This window comes from Balaenoptera borealis (genome assembly GCF_965194805.1).
Source record: "Balaenoptera borealis genome assembly, chromosome: 2".
Lineage (NCBI taxonomy): Eukaryota > Metazoa > Chordata > Mammalia > Artiodactyla > Balaenopteridae > Balaenoptera > Balaenoptera borealis.
In genome coordinates this window covers 19,278,909-19,297,588 of record NC_138867.1, presented here as the reverse complement: position 1 = coordinate 19,297,588, position 18,680 = coordinate 19,278,909, and the positions used below count along the sequence as shown (strand labels likewise).

The 18,680-nt window shown below is 34.7% G+C and overlaps 1 protein-coding gene across 1 annotated transcript in view; it reads right to left on the bottom strand.

Annotated features, from left to right (window-relative positions):
• The window catches only part of LOC309623105 (cadherin-12-like), a 301,450-nt gene that overhangs the window by 51,302 nt on the left and 231,468 nt on the right, over positions 1-18,680 (bottom strand). Inside the window, exon 6 of the mRNA XM_082379619.1 lies at positions 9,236-9,502. Within this exon, the coding sequence (XP_082235745.1) occupies positions 9,236-9,502 (267 nt within the window). The remainder of the gene's footprint in view (positions 1-9,235; positions 9,503-18,680) is intronic.

Genomic DNA, 18,680 nt, shown 5'->3' with positions numbered 1-18,680 from the left:
CAGATGAGAATGCCCCTATCATAAAGGGGAAACAGTGAAATGTGGCCATTTTTAAAACGTAGATTTTAGTTTTGACAAATTTTAACAGTATTTCAGTTCTAAAATTTTTAAAAGCTTAAAAGAACAATAGAATTACCAGACAAAAAGTGTCTGTCAAGTAAAAATATTAAAATGAAGAAACATATAATTAATATACCTTATCTCAAAATATTTTTACAGAACTATTTACTAGAAACGAATTTAATTTTTCTGTGGGCAAGTTATCAACTCTAGGTTTTTGTGCAGAACTGCAAATTTTTGATAATTTTAATGAATTAACTTAAGAATCATGGCATCGTTTCTAAGCCATATTTCAGTGACAATTTTTGGAACAAATTCAGTAACTAAGATAAAACAAAATAAAAAAGAATTGGAAGAACATCTAGTGCTTTTATTTGAGGGCTTGTGGTGATATTTTCCCTAAGAAAGAAATGATTTCATCAACTGTTACAAATGCCTAAGCAAGATATCTGTTTTATAGGCACATGCAGTATAAGCCATGACCATCGGGGGAGGGGGAATTCTTTTTAACTTGTTGAATGTCCACTCTCACATTTTACCTTTAATATATACAGTTCTTCACAATAGTTGAAAGTATATGCTTTTCAAATATGTTCTATAATTTACTGCAAGTTGTGTAGTCCTGAAAATTTTACTTTCGTCCAATGAGCTTCATATTTCTCATTTATGTAATCAGTAAAGCAATATTTTTCTAAATACTTTAAAAACATGTTGAACTCTGCATGGTTTGTGAATACTAAGAAAAGTATTGCATCTGAAATTAAAACAATAAACCAACATGAGATTTTTTTTTTAAAGAAATTTAAACACCCTGTATATTTTAAGCATTTCCTTTATCATGGCGACAGAGATATAGATATGACAAAGTGTCTTTAGGGGCTTAAACTATAGTAGAAAAATCAGATGCATTTAGAATTTGAGCACCTTTAAGTCTCATAGGTGCTTGGACAGAAATGGTAACATTTGGTGAAGAAAGTAAGGAGGGATCAACTTTGCCTGAGGGACTCAAGGAATTCTTTGGTGAGGGACATGAGTGACAGCCATATTAAAGAACAGGAAAAAATTAATAGAAATGCTCATGTAGGGTGGTACCTTCTATGCAGAAGGAAGAATAACACAGCATCTTCAGTAGAAATTGCAATGAGTTTGGTGTGGTTGGAATGTAGCAGGTGAATGTGTGTGTGTGCGTATGGGTGTGTGTGTGTGTGTGTGTGTGTGTGTATGAAGGAGATGATAATAGAAAATATATCATTTGCTCTTTATCTTACTAGTGATAGGAGTCAGAAACAGATTAGGAGTGAGAGTAAAATAAACAGATTTAGGTTTCAGCGATTCACTCATAAAGTAAATGGATGAACATAAGGTGCGTGGCTCAGAAAATAGCCATTGCAGTGGTGGAAAAGAGTAACAAGGATGGTTGTAAGTCAACCCATGAAGAGGAGAAAGAGGGAAATTTTAATCCAAGCTCAGAAGGAATCAGTGATCAAGCTTCCCGTCCTATTCAGAAAGGGGAATTCATGGTAATGGAAGCAGCATAAGAATAAGCCTAGATTTCTGCTTTAAGGAACTGGAGAGGAAGTAGGGCCTTATCCAGGAAGGAGAAAATGTGAGCAGGCACACTTTGGTTGGGAGAAGACAAGGAATTCAGCTTTGGACATTTTGAGTGTGAAAAGACTAACACACACAAGTTAGAAATGTCTACAAGGCAGTAAACAATGTTCATTGGTTATGTCAACTTGGGGGCTAGTTGAGAGTTGATGAGACTAGGGAAGTTAGATGTTTAAAAAGAAGATGAAGATAAATATTTACAAAAACAGGAGCATGATATTTACAGAAACAAACACCACTTATTTTTCTTTGAAATTTTCATATTTGTATGGCAAAAACAGGAATATTTTAAACAATAAATTGAGGTGTATGCTTGGTTATATAAAACAAGGTATTGCTAATTTTATTTTTATTTTTTCTAAGAGTTATTCAAAAATTAACCACATGATGGTGCTATGCTACCAAATCATTTGATGTGAATTCACTCCCCTGCCATTTGAGATGTCAAAAAGAAAGTGAGTTTTAGTGACTAATGGGGCATAAATAAAATTGTCCAATGAGACCAGTTGAGAGTTTATTTATTTAAAATTCTGGTGAAGAATAAAATATTTTATCTCTTCTGTTTTTAAGGAAAAAGAAAATAATTCACCTTGGATTCACTGTGATCACAGTTATGGTTATTTGAAATGAAATAATATTGCCAAGTAACAGCAAAATAGTAAGGATTTTTTTAATTCCAAAAAAGTTTTACTTATTTTAAAATAAATAGGAAATCACTTCACCATTCTTTATTTTAAATAGATGTTATCATTACTTGTTAGCTCCAGATAGATATTCTGTAGAAATAGTACAGAACTGGCTTAGAAATTATTCAAGACATTAAAATTGTTCTTTTGTACAATTTAAGTATTCATCCTGCTATTTAATTGCCTAAATTTCTTAATCAGTAACAAGAAAACCACAGCATGCCTGTAAATAAACATGTATTTTCCGTTCTTGAATGTTTTTAACTCATGTAACTTTATACTTACATCCAATAAGTATATATTTATTCTCACTTATCCAGTAGGAAATAAAAACTACTGACTAAAAATGTATTTCATTTAGCTTTTCACTTAAGAATGAAATTGCTGAATTTAAAATACCTTATTCTCTTATTTTAAATGTAACCTATCGCCTAATTTTTAGATGTGACAAAAATTGTTTTTAAGTTATATTACCCTGATTTTGTTATTGTTTCTATTGCTATAATACTTAACAATATATAGGGCACTTTTTATTTGTTCATTCTTTCCTCAGTGCAATAGGACGTAAGTATAAAGTAAGAATAGTTTGTTTCTTTTTAAAAAAAAAAACAATATCTTGTGCCTTGCAGAGATATATAAAGTTGCATAATGTTATTCTGAATTCAAAGTGACACAGTGAAATGGCATTCTGTCACAGTGCTCATAAACTGAATCCAAGTTGAGGTTTAAAAGAAATAAAATAAAAATGCCTATTTTTCATTCTTCTCAGCTCATGCAAACATGACCATCATTTTTATCCATGTACACCCTCCCTCCATGGAGAAAGAAGAGAGAGGGGGGAAATGGTAAAGGGAAAGTAAATAAAAATTTTGGAAATAAAACTATAATGAGAATATGTGCTTCAGAGAATATTAAGCATTTTCATTTATTTTTTAAGTGAGCTTAAAAAAGAAAAATGCTCTGAAAACAAAGAATATCATTATATTCAAAAACAGACACATATTCAAATGTAGAGTATATATTTTTAGACTTTCTAGATGCATGTAATATACTTAAAAACATAATTTCTGTATTAATTTGGTTTTACATCAAAACTCTTCATTGCAATTCTATGCTGAGATATTGCAGGGAGAAATTTCCAAAGAGTAATTTTAAGATCATTATGGAACCGAAATACTGCTGTTGATATTTACATACATATTTATGATTTTACATCTACTTCTTCTGGGACTCTGAATAAGTTCAAGATAAAGTCTTCTGAGAACTCTCTGAACATACGCATAAATAGCCCTATAATACAGTGTTTGATCAAAAAAAATCTAAAGAACTGTAGGTCAACAGGTACATGAAAAGATGCTCAGCATCACTAATCATCAGAGAAATGTTAATCAAAACCACAGTGAGACATCACCTCATATATGCTACATTGGCTATTATCAAAAAGACAAAAAATGAGTGTTGGAGAGGATGTGAGGAAAAAGGAATCTTTGTGCACTGTTGGCGGAAGTTTAAATTGGTGTAGCTATTATGAAAAACAGTATGGAGGTTCCTCAGAAAGTTAAAAATAGAACTGCTGTATGATCCAGCAATTTCATTTCTGGGTATTTCTCCAAAGAAAACAAAAAAACACTAACTTAAAAAGACATATGCAACCCCATGTTCGTTGCAGCATTATTTACAACAGCCAAGATATGGAAGCAGAGCTTCCCTGGTGGCGCAGGGGTTGAGAATCTGCCTGCCAATGCAGGGGACACGGGTTCGAGCCCTGGTCTGGGAAGATCCCACGTGCCGCGGAGCAACTGGGCCCGTGAGCCACAACTACTGAGCCTGCGCGTCTGGAGCCTGTGCTCCGCAACAAGAGAGGCCGCGACAGTGAAAGACCCGCGCACCGCGATGAAGAGTGGCCCCCGCTTGCCGCAACTAGAGAAAGCCCTCGCACAGAAACGAAGACCCAACACAGCCAAAAATAAATAAATAAATAAATAAATAAATAAATAAATAAATAAAATAAAATAAAATAAAAGATATGGAAGCAACCCAAATGTCCGTTGAGAGATGAATGGATAAAGAAAATGTGGTATATACAGTCATCCTTTGGTATCCAGGGGAGATTGGCTCCAGGACCCCTGCAGATACCAAAATCCAAGCATGCTCAAATTCCTTATATAAAATGAAGTGGTATTTGCATATAACCTATGCACAGCCTTCTATATATTTTAAATATTCTCTAGATTACTTGTAATACTTAATACAAGTAAATGCTATGTAAATAGTTGCCAGTGTGCAGCAACTTCAAGTTTTGCCTTTTGGAAATTTCTGAAATTTTTTTTCCCCAATATTTTCCATCCACAGTTGATTGAATCCTTGGATGTGGAACCTGGAGATATAGAGATACAGAATAAAATCTTGCCACTTATGACAACATGGATTGACCTTGAAGGCATTATGCTAAGTGAAATAAGTCAGACAGGGAAAGACAAATATCATATGATTTCATTTACATATGAAATCTAAAACAAAAGACAAAAAAATACAAAAAAAAAAAATAACAAAAAAAACAGGCTCATAGATTACAGAGAATAGATTGGTGGTTGCCAGAAGTGGGGGTTGGGTGGTGGGTGAAATGAGTGAAGAGAGTCAACAGGTACAAACTTAGTTATAAAGTAAATAAGTCACGGGGATGTAAGATACTATATGGGGACTACAAGTTAATAATACTGTATTGCATATCTGAATGTTGCAAAAAGAGTAAATCTTAGAAATTCTCATCACAAGAAAAAATTTGTAACTATGTATGGTGATGGATGTTAACTAGACCTATTGTGGTGATCTTCTGCAATATATAAAATTTTGAATTATTATGTTGCACCTGAAACTCATATAATTTTGTGTGTCAATTATACCTCAATAAAAAATACAGAAGTTACATTATTTAAATTATTTTGAGTTTTCATGGGCTTTATTGAACAGAATATTTCCTCATTGTTTTATTTTTAGAAAAACATACTGCCATATTTATTCAAGTCATATATCTATATATGTATGTGAGCACGTGCACACACACACACACACACACACACACATTTACTCAAAATAATACATACACCAGATACGTAGATAGGTAGGTAGGTAGATAGATAAATAGATAATTTCAAAATTTTGTTACAAAAATGTTCCCCTGAGTTACTTTTTAAAGATTTATAAATGTAGTCTGTAGGTTGTAATTTTCTTTTCCAGCAGAATAAGAGGTTAGCTGGTATTGATTGCCTCTGGTGTCTCCTTATTTAGAGAGTAAAACAAATTAGAATGCTAAAAACAAATCTATTCAAATGTTTGATGTAATTTACCCGATGTTAAGAATATTTATAAAAATATGCTTGGGCCGTTCCTTTAAAATCTAGCCAGAATCTCACCGTTTCTCACAATTTTCATTGCTATAAAGATCAGGGACTATATCTCCATCATTGGTTTCCTGGATTAATTCTATAGTCTCTTAACTGGTCTATTTCTGTCCTTACTCCCTAGTCATTATTTGCCTCAGAAAAGTCAGTGTATCCTGGCTTTACCAAGGGTAATGGTAATTTAGATAGAAATTTGCCACTGTCTTCTCGTATCATGATTTAATTCAAGTCCTTTGCCTGACCTGCAAGGATCTCCATGATGGGACATTCGCCGGCATATTTGACCTCATCTCCAGCTATGGGCCCCTCCATTCACTGTACTCAGTCCCACTGGCCTCCTTGCCCGGTACACTCCCATTTCAGGGATTTTGCAATTGCTGCTCAATCTTTCTGGAACACACATCACTCAGATACCATATGGCTCATCTTTTGCATCCTTCAGGTCTCTGCTGAAATTTCATCCTAACAGAGAAGTCTTTTCTGACTGCCTCACTGTAGGATAGCCACCGTCCTCTAAATTGCTTATTTTTACCCTGCTTTGTGTTTTTCAAACTTAAATTTAACACTGACAGTGCTTTTAAATTTACTTATTGTCTAACTTCCCCAGTTGAACAGTAGCTGCTTGAGCAGAGTGAATGTGTCTGTTTCCTTCACTGCCCCTCAGAGCCCAGAATGGGTTAGGATTTAGTGGTTGTCACATCAATGTTTGGTGAATGAAGGAGTGAATTTTAGTTATGGACCCTGAGCTTTATTTAGATAACAAATTTTATGCCAGCAAAATGGGCAACGGTTATTTATCCACTGCAGGAAGAAAAATATATGTATTTATAAACATACATATATATATATTTACTTCCAGATATACTTTCCAGACTATTTTATACATTATGTAAATCCATTTTAATAAAGGTATGCTATAATTTCACAAATCTCACTTTTAATCTAGTTAAAAACTAGAAAATTTTCAAAAAATAAACAAAATGAATACAAAATAAATAAGACTCTTTCACTCTTTATGACATCTCCATACACTAAAAAGGCAGAAGATATATTATTCTTGCTTTAATGAATATGCATAATAAGTATTTACAAAAAGTTGATTTATATAACTAAGTCATTACTTTCAATGATTAATCCACTTTGACATAGTAATATAAAGGTTTATTGTTAGCACACAACTCCCTTTTCAATTGTGGTAAAAAGTAAAAAAGAATGTCATACATTTTCCCAGATTGACACTTAAACATTGATTATTTATTGGCATAGATGGTAAATAAGTGTAAATCAATACAAAATATAAAATCCTATGTGTAGGACTTCCCTGGTGGCACAGTGGTTAAGAATCCGCCTGCCAATGCAGGGGACACGGGTTCGAGCCCTAGTGCAGGAAGATCCCACATGCCGCGGAGCAATTAAGCCCGTTTGCCACAACTACTGAAGCCCGGGCACCTAGAGCTCGTGCTCCGCAACAAGAGAAGCCACTGCAATGAAAAGCCTGCACACGAAGAGTAGCCCCACTCGCCACAACTAGAGAAAGCCTGCGCGCAGCAATGAAGACCCAGCACAGCCAAAAAAAATAAATATAATTAATTAATTAAAAAAAAAATCCTATGTGTAAATATAAAATACATTCATTGTATCTCTGTAAATATAAATTAATATAAATATATATATTATACACAATGTAACTCTTTTGTGCCTCAATTTCACTTTGTAAATATATTTAATTTCAAACTTGTTTTATGAATCATTGATATAAAATATTTTCTATTATTTCTCATATTACTAAGAGAATTTATATTTGTTTAATATGAATTAATATCTTTACACCTTTTAAGCATTGTTATATATTGAGATCATTTAAAAAAAATTGTGACAAGATTTTAAGGGATTTGTTACTGAATAGAAAAAAGAAAAACAAGCAAAACCACAACAAAATAATAATGGAATAAAAATTTGACACAAATTTTTTTTCTAGCTATACTCTGAAAATTTAGCATAAATGAAAAATTTTGCTGAATGGGACCATGTGATTAAATTAATTTCTAGACAAAGCACAATTTTCTTGCAATAGTAGGAATTAAAAGATGATAAATCATCTATATGAAAACTGTTTCTTTTCAGGATTATTTTTATTACCACATATGTTGTTTCTTTGATAAAATTCAGAGTTCCTGAACAAATATGGAAACAGCAGCATGATTAATGGGACTGAATGTAAAAATACTTCTTGCAGGTTAAAATAATCACAAGTATCAAAATTAAATGTGTATGGTATACCGCCTTTTGGGATAAATAGAGTGCACTTTCCTATAATAGGGAGAGGGGAAAACTGTACTCAATTAAATGAAGTTCACTTTTTTGCCTGTGCTGTATTATTGGAAATTCCTATAATTTACCTCATTGTTATAGAAATAATCTACACACCCCAAATACAGTCATGATTTTTCTCTTTCTCACATTTACATTCTCCTTCTTCATGCCCCTACCTGACAAAAAACAAACTACATACACTGAGATAGGGATTCATTTCCAATATTTTGAATTTTGCTCTCCATCCTCTTTTATATAAAACAATTTAACATTACTCGAGGGCTTCCCACCGCATTCCACCTTTTTGTCCTCTCCCTCCTTCTCGTTAATTTTTCTGTTCACTTCCCTTGTCATAGCCCCTCAGACCCAGCGCTACCCATTCTCATTTCGTCCGCTTGCCAGTAGCAGCTCTCGCCCATATCAGAATTCCTCCAGTCTGAGGTCCAGGCTCACAAACAATGTGTGAATTAGATATTTATATTCTCAGAAAAGTAATAAAAGGGGCAAGAACAAGCCTGGTGTGCATAGAATTTACTTCTACATCTCATTTTTAAATTAACCTTTTCGTCTGAGTTGATAACATTAAAAAATTAAATTAAAATTTGACTCTGGTAAGAATTTTTTAAGGATTTAAGCAAATTAATAGGCCTAATTGTTTCAACATAAAATATATACCTGGTGAATCACAGAATAAAAGTGTCTCTGGGAGTGAATACTTCATAGTCACCTGGTCTTTTTTTATTTTAAAATATTGCTCATTGAAGGAAAATTAAAATTTCTGTCATTTTCAAGTTTTAGTCTTTCTGTTCATTAATTTTTATTGGGTAATCTACTTCGAAAAACGTGTCTATGGGGCTTCCCTGGTGGCGCAGTGGTTGAGAGTCTGCCTGCCGATGCAGAGGACGCGGGTTCGAGCCCTGGTCTGGGAGGATCCCACGTGCCGCGGAGCAGCTGGGCCCGTGAGCCACAATTACTGAACCTGCGCGTCTGGAGCCTGTGCTCCGCAACGGGAGAGGCCGCGATAGGGAGAGGCCCGTGCACCGCGATGAAGAGTGGCTCCAGCCCGCCGCAACTAGAGAAAGCCCTTGCACAGAAACGAAGACACAACACAGCCATAAATAAATAAATAAATAAATAAAAATTAAAAAAAAAAAAGTGTCTATGTACCTTTTTCAATTTGAGGACTCCTTCTTGTGTATTCTCATCTGTGACAATGTCAAACAAATTTCCCCCATCTCCTGGAACAACACTATATTCAATTTCCGCATTTTGTCCAAAATCAGGGTCCACAGCTCTTATTCTTCCAATAGCTGAGCCAATAGGGGAAGACTCAGGAACTTTCAGGTGGAAAATGCCTGATAAGATATATATAATTTTTGTATACAGTTGAGTTAGTAAAGTACATAATAAGATTACCAGCCTTGAAAATATAGTCTACAGAAAATAAATCAACTCTAAAACATAATAGTGCAAAATTGAAAGGCAATTTGCTGTCCAGTTAAAGATTATAATTAGGAGTAATAATTTCACTTTTCACTTCAATAGATTCTGTTGTAGAATTTCAAGGGGTCATTATAAATAGTAGAAAGTGTTAAATTAAAATTACTGTGAAGAAATAGTTTACATACTAGCACTATCTAAGTGTAACCAGTATCAAATGTGAAGGTGGGAATACTCATGAAATAAACGGATACTAATGCAAAAGAATCCAGGATACAAGACATAGATTAAAAAGATACATAGATAGATGATAGATAGAAGACAGATATTTAGATATTTATAGAAAAATAAGGCTATGTGTCCTAACATACATAAATATAAAACATATATGTAAATGAATATAATAATAGATGAACTATTTCCTCAATAAGTATAAATCATTAAACTAAAAATTACTTGTAAAATAATAAGTGTATATATATATTTATATCTATGTATTAAATATATGTACATATATTTAATCTATAATAAATTTAAGTATAGTATACTACAGACTAATATTCAACTTATACTTAGTAAATTTTTAGTAGATTCCCTTCCAGGTACTTCTACACACTTTTAAAGTCAGGATATAAAATTCTATCTCCCAATTTTTTAACGTTAAGGAAAAGAGAAAAGTAAAATGCTTATTGTTTACCACCAGGTGGAGCACCAACATTACTATAAATTTGACAGTCAGAAAAACCTATAAAAATCTCTATCTATATAAAATATAATAGAATCAAGAAAAATTATGGTATCCCACAAAAATGAAAATATATACATTGTTTAAAAGAGTTTACAAAATCTTGTAAGGTATAACGTGAAGAAAAAAATATGGGCTATTTTACTGATATCTCACCTCTATTAAATGCAAACAGAAGAATAGCAGGAATTTATGAGACAAGAGGAAAGCTGTGTGAGTGAAATGGTTTGATTTGTTTGGAGGAAGTACTTGCCCCAGAAGACAACAAGGCAGTTCACATTATTGAGTAGAGCAGTTCTACAGTGTGTTCCTTCGTAACAGTCCCATCCAAGAATTTTAGTGGCAGAGAGAGCTATTATTCAGTTCCTATTATTTTCAGGTATCATGTTAGATTTTTATATATTAATTTCTTTAAACCATACACAGCCCAGTTATGTATTCCCATTTTACAATGAGAAAATGGGGGAAATACATGCTTTCTAGTGTCAAATCACTTGCCTATCGTCATCCAGGTGGAAATTAGTGGAACTAGTATTGTCTTAAACTAATGCCAATCTCTTTTCACATAAAATATAGGTTCCACAAATGATTTCTAAAATAAAATTAATTAGAAAAAGACAAATGACCCAACATACAAAATATACTGTATATATGAATAGGCAAAGATTTCAGTTTTCAGTAATGCATGGATAAGTTATTTGAACTATACCTCCCGCTGAAAACAGTCCAAAATACCACTTACGGTACATTTTTAAACACTTTTTAAAAAGCATTGAGAGTTGGGGCTTCCCTGGTGGCGCAGTGGTTGAGAGTCTGCCTGCCAATGCAGGGGACACGGGTTCGAGCCCTGGTCTGGAAGGATCCCACATGCCGTGGAGCAACTAGGCCCGTGAGCCACAACTACTGAGCCTGCGCGTCTGGAGCCTGTGCTCCACAACAAGAGAGGCCGCGATAGTGAGAGGCCCGCGCACCGCGATGAAGAGTGGCCCCCACTTGCCGCAACTAGAGAAAGCCCTCGCACAGAAACGAAGACCCAACACAGCCATAAATAAATAAAATTAAAAAATAAAAATAAAAAATAAAAATGGAAATATGTTTTCTCCTCTTATAGTGAAGTTTCTACTAAATTCTCATAACAATGTTTTTACAATAAATCATTTCACTGTCAAACAGCATATACTTGATTAAACATAGGGAAAAAGAGAAGAAAAAGGCATGAAACAAAACCTCTCAATAGTCAGGCTGCCACCAATTGCTTTCTTGTTTAATTTGAATTGTTCAGTAGCTAATCATAGTTTGGCACTTTCTTGCCATCAAAGCATTTCATGAAATTATCCCATTACAATGTTTTTCTCAGAAGCAAAATTAACATGGCTGACAGTTTAATTGACGTTTCTTTTTCTTCTAGTGCCATTGCCAACTAAACAAATTGTACCATATTTTGATATTCATTTTTGTTAATTATTTATACAATTGTAGTCACTGATATTTTTGTTGTTTTTAAGTTTCAGTTTCTTTGTCAGAAATGAAAATAGTGCCAACCTTGATCAACTCACCAACCTTACTTTCTAAGGAAGTTTCCTCTAACACTTACTGGGTAGTAATTGTTAATACTGGCTGTTGTTTTCAAATTTGGTTTCAGTAATTTTCAACTTTCCTAGTGAGGCAAAGAACTTAAGAATCCTGAGAAAACATTGGGGAAAGAATGTTTCAACCTAATCTAGAGTTTCTCTTCTTTCAAACATCTTAGTTTCAGTTTTAATATTTTTTAATTTAAAAATACGGTTATGTAATTGAAATAAGAATTGTTTTGCAGAAAAATTAATACTTTATCATGAAATTTTAATACTTTAAGACAGTGCTTATATAATTATAATAAATTCAAAACACTCCTTTCAGCACCAGCTAATTACCCTCTGGTCCTGCCATTGTCTTTTTTTTTTCTTTCTTTCTTTCTTTTTTACTTTTTGAGGAAGTTTTTTCTATAGTAAGCACTCTCCTTCTTCATACATCTATTTAAAATGTTGACCTTACCTTAACCTACTCTGATAATCCACCAACACATGGCCCAACAAACTAAGGATCAAACTATATATATTTTAGTCTTTGCAGGCCATTTGGCCTCTGTGGCCAACTCTGCCATTGTAGTGTGAAATCAGCCACAGATAACACATACATGAACAAGTGTGACTGTATCCCAATAAAAACAGATGATGTGCCAGAAGCCCACAGGGTGTAGTTTGCTGCCCCCTGCACTAGACCTTTGGAACGAAAGCTTTCTGAAGGTAGAGGTTTTGTCTGTTTTTCTCACGGTTCTAACCATAATTCCCCAAAGTGTCTGGTACTTAATAGGTGTCCCATAAATTTTTGAATCTGTTGAACATACACATAGAATAAAACATTTAGCAAAATAAAATATATGATTTGGAAAACACTTGGATTCTGTACAAATAAAAGCTTTTCTGAGTATTTATTTGGCTTGATGAATTACTCTGCCTGGAATAATAGAGCAGATTCATATTTTCAATTGAATCAGTGCCACTCTTGATTTTATTGTGAATTCGGTTAAAATAAACAGATTTTCTTTGTTAATTCCTAGAAAGACTTTTATATAGTGACATGCTCTTTACCACCTTTGAATTGCATGCTGTTGTCACGCTGAGTTATTTCCAGACATAGATTTCAAGTCCTTCATCATGTTTGGGTTAGAGATCTCATTAACTTAGTAGTCTTGCCATTTTGTCTGTCTTTGAGTCTGTTCTTTTGATGGAATATTTTCACCTTGATCAACGAGTGTAATCCATCAGTGTCTGGTTGCTTGAAGTTATTTTCCTTAATACCAAGCTTAATTTATACCCATCTTCATACCTCAACACATTGCACAATGGAAAGCAGAAACAAAAATCATTTTGGAAAATGGAGCTGACATCTATGTAGAATACCCAGGACAAGCAATTGAACCTCAGAGAACTCTCCGTTGCCTGCAGGGGCTTATATAGGTGCAACCGCTCTCCCATGATCACTTATCATACAAGAGACAATTGGGCCAAGGTAGCTTCCTGCCTGCCTTTGTGTACAAAAAATAAATAGAATAGAGCAAATAAGGTAAAAAAAGAAACAAACAAAAAATGAAACAAACAAACAAAAAACCAGTACCACAGCTGGAAGCCAACTCTAAAGAAAAATGATGTTGATAGCTCTCCTGCCAGTAGCTGGACTTGCTACATCCTGGCAAAGCAGTTTTTATAAAACATATTTAAGGTTTATAACCACTTGGAGGCTGGAAAAAGAGTAATACATTGAAAATATGTTTAATGTTTTGAACCACTCGGTGGCCAAGAAGCAGCTTCTGCTAACATTTATTTAACGCTTAGAGTCATTTGGTGGTTAGGAAAAAAAAAAAAAAAGAACGTCTTGTTAATTTTTAACATTTATGGCTGATCAGTGGCTGCTAAAGCAACTATCAATGCAGAACGGTTTATGTTTCGGGACACATTGTGCTGCTACTAAAACAATTCATACGCTTCTCTCAAGGCCACACAAACATTGTCAATAGTGTTACCTTTGCAATTGCACCACTAATAAAAACATAGGTATCAAACAGAGGGATAAAACGCTCCTGGAACACATAGTCATAACATTCGATTGCCCTGAAAATGGTTCTGCTGTTCTGTGTGCTGTGGACACTTTGCAGCTGACACCAGAGGGATCACCAGGCCTTGCTCAATTTCATCAAATGTGTGAAAGTCACTCAGCAGATTGCAAAGCAAAAGTGTCATCTGATAATTGGTGTTTCTTACAAATCAACAGCTTGTCTCTATACATTAAGAGAAAAGAGTACTCTACACCAAAGTAAATGTAAATTGGGATAGAAAGTCTATTAGGTTCTTATATGGACTTGGCATAGTTTGAAAAAAAACAATAGTAAATATTGAGCTCGTGTGTCACAGGGAGGGATGATATAGACAAAAGGGGTAAGATAATTAGCTGGGATGTCTACAGGTTAGGCATTCTCCTGCTAGTTTCCTGACAATGAGAGCCAAATTATTAACAGGATCTTCCCCCATTTAGTGATTGCATTTTTTTTCAGACATTGGGATCAGTGCTAGTTATACATTTTCTCCTTTACTACTTGCAGTATACCTCTGGGAATAAGGTATTTTTATTCCTCATTTATAAGTAAGAAAACCAAAGCACAATGAGGTCAAATAACTTACGCAAATCCTCACAACTAGGAAATGGTAGAGCATGGATTTGGACTCTTAAGTTCAGTGCCCACACAGCGTGTGGCTAGAACATGTTACAACAGAGATTTGTCCTCTGTCTCTCTGTAGAAATCTTTTTTCATTGACTATGAATAGAAAAGATATGTCCCAATATGGAAAAAAAATTGTTTTGAAAAACCAGTATATTTATTTCTGCTTCTGGCCTTATCAACTACTTCCTAGGTCATTTTTGGCCTCTCATATCAAAATTTGGCCTCAGCTCAGCAAATTATGGAGGAAATTCAAAACGAATGAAGGGCCCCTGATTTAAACATTGTTAATGCATGTGGAGAATACAACTCGGAGGTAAGCACTTCTAGAAACACCCTAAGTCCCTCTAAGAATCAAAGAAAGCCATTTCCTCTTGGCTTATCTTCTAGAATAATTCAGTCCTAAAGCCTAGCTGAACTTTTGTGCTGGCAGAGATAGGCAATTGGAGGAGTTGGGAAGAAGCTGCAATAGACCAAATCAAGGTACTGAAGCAGAGTGAGGGAGGTGTCCACATAGAAGGGTTGGCAAGGGGTATCAGAGATTGAGTCTCATGAGGAAGTCACCTATGTGGGGGAAATATGGCCTTGTGTATGGATTTAGAGCTGTAATGAGGTGAGCAAAACTTCCATCTACAGTGGAGAAGAGAAACAGCCAGTGCAGATTTTCAAAGTTGGAATGGAGTCATTAGGGCACCTGCAAGGGGTCTGCAGGGGTAGTGGCAATGAAAGATTAGGCTTGATCAAATAAGAAAATATATTAAGGACAACAAGAGCTGGATTTCTCACTCTTGGAAAAGAAAGTTATAAATTATACAAGGATTAAAAAAAAACAAGCAAACAAACCTGAAATGAATGGCTGTGTTAGACTGGAGTTGAAGGTATTGGTACAAAATCGTGGTTTTCAAAATATGTAGAAGGATGCAGAAATAAATATTATGTATGTACATGTCCATAGATCTATTCTTTAGCTGTACCCACTGAGAGGGGCTGGGAGCAATGATTCTCCAATAACAAAGAGCAAGCTGCAGCCAGATTCTGGGCTTCTAAACATTATTCTCTGTAAGGGTGAGGAGAGAGCTCCTTGGAGAAATAGCTTTCTTCTGGGCTGAGGCAGCAAATAAGCGAGACAAGTCCCAAACATATTTTTGAGCCAGAGAGTAAGGGAGTATTCAACTAATTAAGGGTAATATTAAAAGGACATAAAAATCAGCTTAAAGAAGCTTTCATTGGCCAAATTTAAAATAATTCCAATATTAAAATAATGATATCAATTGTGAAATAAAACTCATGTTTTATGGCAAGACAAGAAAAATTTAAACATAAAAATTCTTCTCTGCTCTTTGGCCTACCCTCTCCCCTCACTGTGCATTGTGTATCTGCATTATGCATTGACCTAACTTCCCCCATCAGCAGGAATACCTGCTCAACAATGAAGAGCAGGCACCAGCAAGACAACTCCTTAAAAGATAACATTCCTTCTTTTTTTTTTTAGATTCCATATATATGTGTTAGCATACGGTATTTGTTTTTCTCTTTCTGACTTACTTCACTCTGTATGACAGTCTCTAGGTCCATCCACCTCACTACAAATAACTCAGTTTCATTCCTTTTTATGGCTGAGTAATATTCCATTGTATATATGTGCCACATCTTCTTTATCCATTCATCTGTTGATGGACACTTAGGTTGCTTCCATGTCCTGGCTATTGTAAATAGAGCTTCAATGAACATTTTGGTACATTACTCTTTTTGAATTATGGTTTTCTCAGGGTATATGCCCAGGAGTGGGATTGCTGGGTCGTATGGTAGTTCTATTTTTAGTTTTTTAAGGAACCTCCATATTGTTCTCCATAGTGGCTGTATCCATTAACATTCCCACCAACAGTACAAGAGGGTTCCCTTTTCTCCACACCCTCTCCAGCATTTACTGTTTGTAGATTTTTTGATGATGGCCATTCTGACCGGTGTGAGATGATGTCTCATTGTAATTTTGATTTGCATTTCTCTAATGATTAGTGTTGTTGAGCATTCTTTCACGTGTTTGTTGGCAATCTGTATATCTTCTTTGGAGAAATGTCTGTTTAGGTCTTCTGCCCATTTTTAGATTGGGTTGTTTGTTGTTTTTGATATTGAGCTGCATGAGTTGCTTGTATGTTTTGTAGATTAATCTTTTGTCAGTTGCTTCATTTGCAAATATTTTCTCCCATTCTGAGGGTCGTCTTTTTGTCTTGTTTATGGTTTCCTTTGCTGTGCAAAAGCTTTTAAGTTTCATTAGGTCCCATTTGTTTATTTTTGTCTTTATTTCCATTTCTCTAGGAGGTGGGTCAAAAAGGATCTTGCTGTGATTTATGTCATAGAGTGTTCTGCCTATGTTTTCCTCTAAGAGTTTGATGGTGTCTGGCCTTACATTTAGATCTTTAATCCATTTTGAGTTTATTTTTGTGTATGGTGTTAAGGAGTGTTCTAATTTCATTCTTTTACAAGATAACATTCCTTCTTGATCTTGTAAAGGGTCACATGACTCACCACATTGGCACTTAAATCTGGATTATGTAAACTGTCAATAATACATCATTTAATGCACAGCCCTCTATCCCAAAAAAGTTATATAAACTGTGTCTTGACTTCTAAAGGGCAGAACAGTTCTCAGAGCTTTCTGAGATGCTCTTCCCAGGTTATAATCCTCAAATTTGGCTCAAATAAAATTTTCCAATTCTTTCTTAGATCAACTGATTAATTTTTTGTTGATACAATCGATTAGAATCAATTTAATGGAAAACAAAACCTGGAGACCACACAGATATAAATTAATAAATGGATAATTTGAAAATGTGATGAGAGCTAAGTTATTCCTCCAGTTTTAAAATACCTTTTGACAAAATATGTGATACCTACAGAAAAGATAAAGAGTAAGTTTACAGTAGAATCATCACCTAATATAGACAATCTCTAAGATGGACCTCATTATGACTGCCTTCAGTATTCACACCTTTGTCTAACAAATATGTAGAATATGGCAGAAGTGAAAGGATGTCGATTCCAAGATAACAACCGCATGAGTGGCTTGGAACTGCTTCCTCCCACAGGTGAATCTTCAGATGAGACCATATTCCTGATAGCCAGCTTAACTCGAAATCCATAACTCTGAAGCAGAGATACTCAGACAAACCAAGAGATAACACATATTTAAAATTTTGAACCTCTAAATCATGGAGTAATTTGTTATATAGTACTAGATAATACCAATTTCATACCTGGTAGTGGGGTGCTGCCATAACAAATACTTAAAATATGGGAATGGTTGCACTGTCAGGCAGTAGTGCCTTGAACACACTGTTGATTGAATCAACACTCACTTGGAAGGGCTGTAGGTGAGGGCTTGCAACAAAGTAAGAATATCTTATTGGGAACTAGAGGAAAAGACATCATTGTTATGCAATGACAGAAATTTAGCAAAACTGTTGCCTATATTTATTTGGACAATGGAAAATGGACCTAGTGACTTTTAAACAAAAAGGGTCCAGGTCTTGCTGCTTTTGAAGATTCCTGATCTTTCCAGATGGCATGTGATGTTAAAATTAAGAAATGACTTTTAAGAAAAGCTTAAGTCCAGGACATAGAGAGCATGGTCAAAAGATAAAGCCATGAGAGTGACTATAAAATGTTTTGTTAGGACCTTAGTAAGATCAAGCATGGTCTTTGTGGCTTCATGTCTAGTCAGAAAAAATTCCCTCTTAAGAGCTTAATGGTATGTGTGACTCAAAGATTCTTTCCAGCAAACAATAAGGATTCTAATTCATGTAAGGGCTTTGTCTTTCAGGCATCTCCAACAGGGCCAAGGTAGAGAAGAATTTATGTTGAAGAGTTTTTTTTTTTTTGTCCAATTCAGTGAACCCCATGAGGACTCCTGGGATAGCCACAGCACCTACAAAGTTCTTAAAAAGAGTTCTACATGTAGAAACATCACAAGAGTGGACTGAAGAAGGAGAGTTGGAGATTGTACAGTGAGGAAAGGTCTTTAGACCCCTTGAATTCAATTGGCAGGAAGCCAACAAAGAGAGTTCCTTAGTTTCAGGTACATGCTATATTTCATGAAAAAGAAAGGGTAACTCAGAATGGAGAACCAAGAGCCCAGATGGTGGAACTGAGATCTGTGGCCAAATATTCCCAGC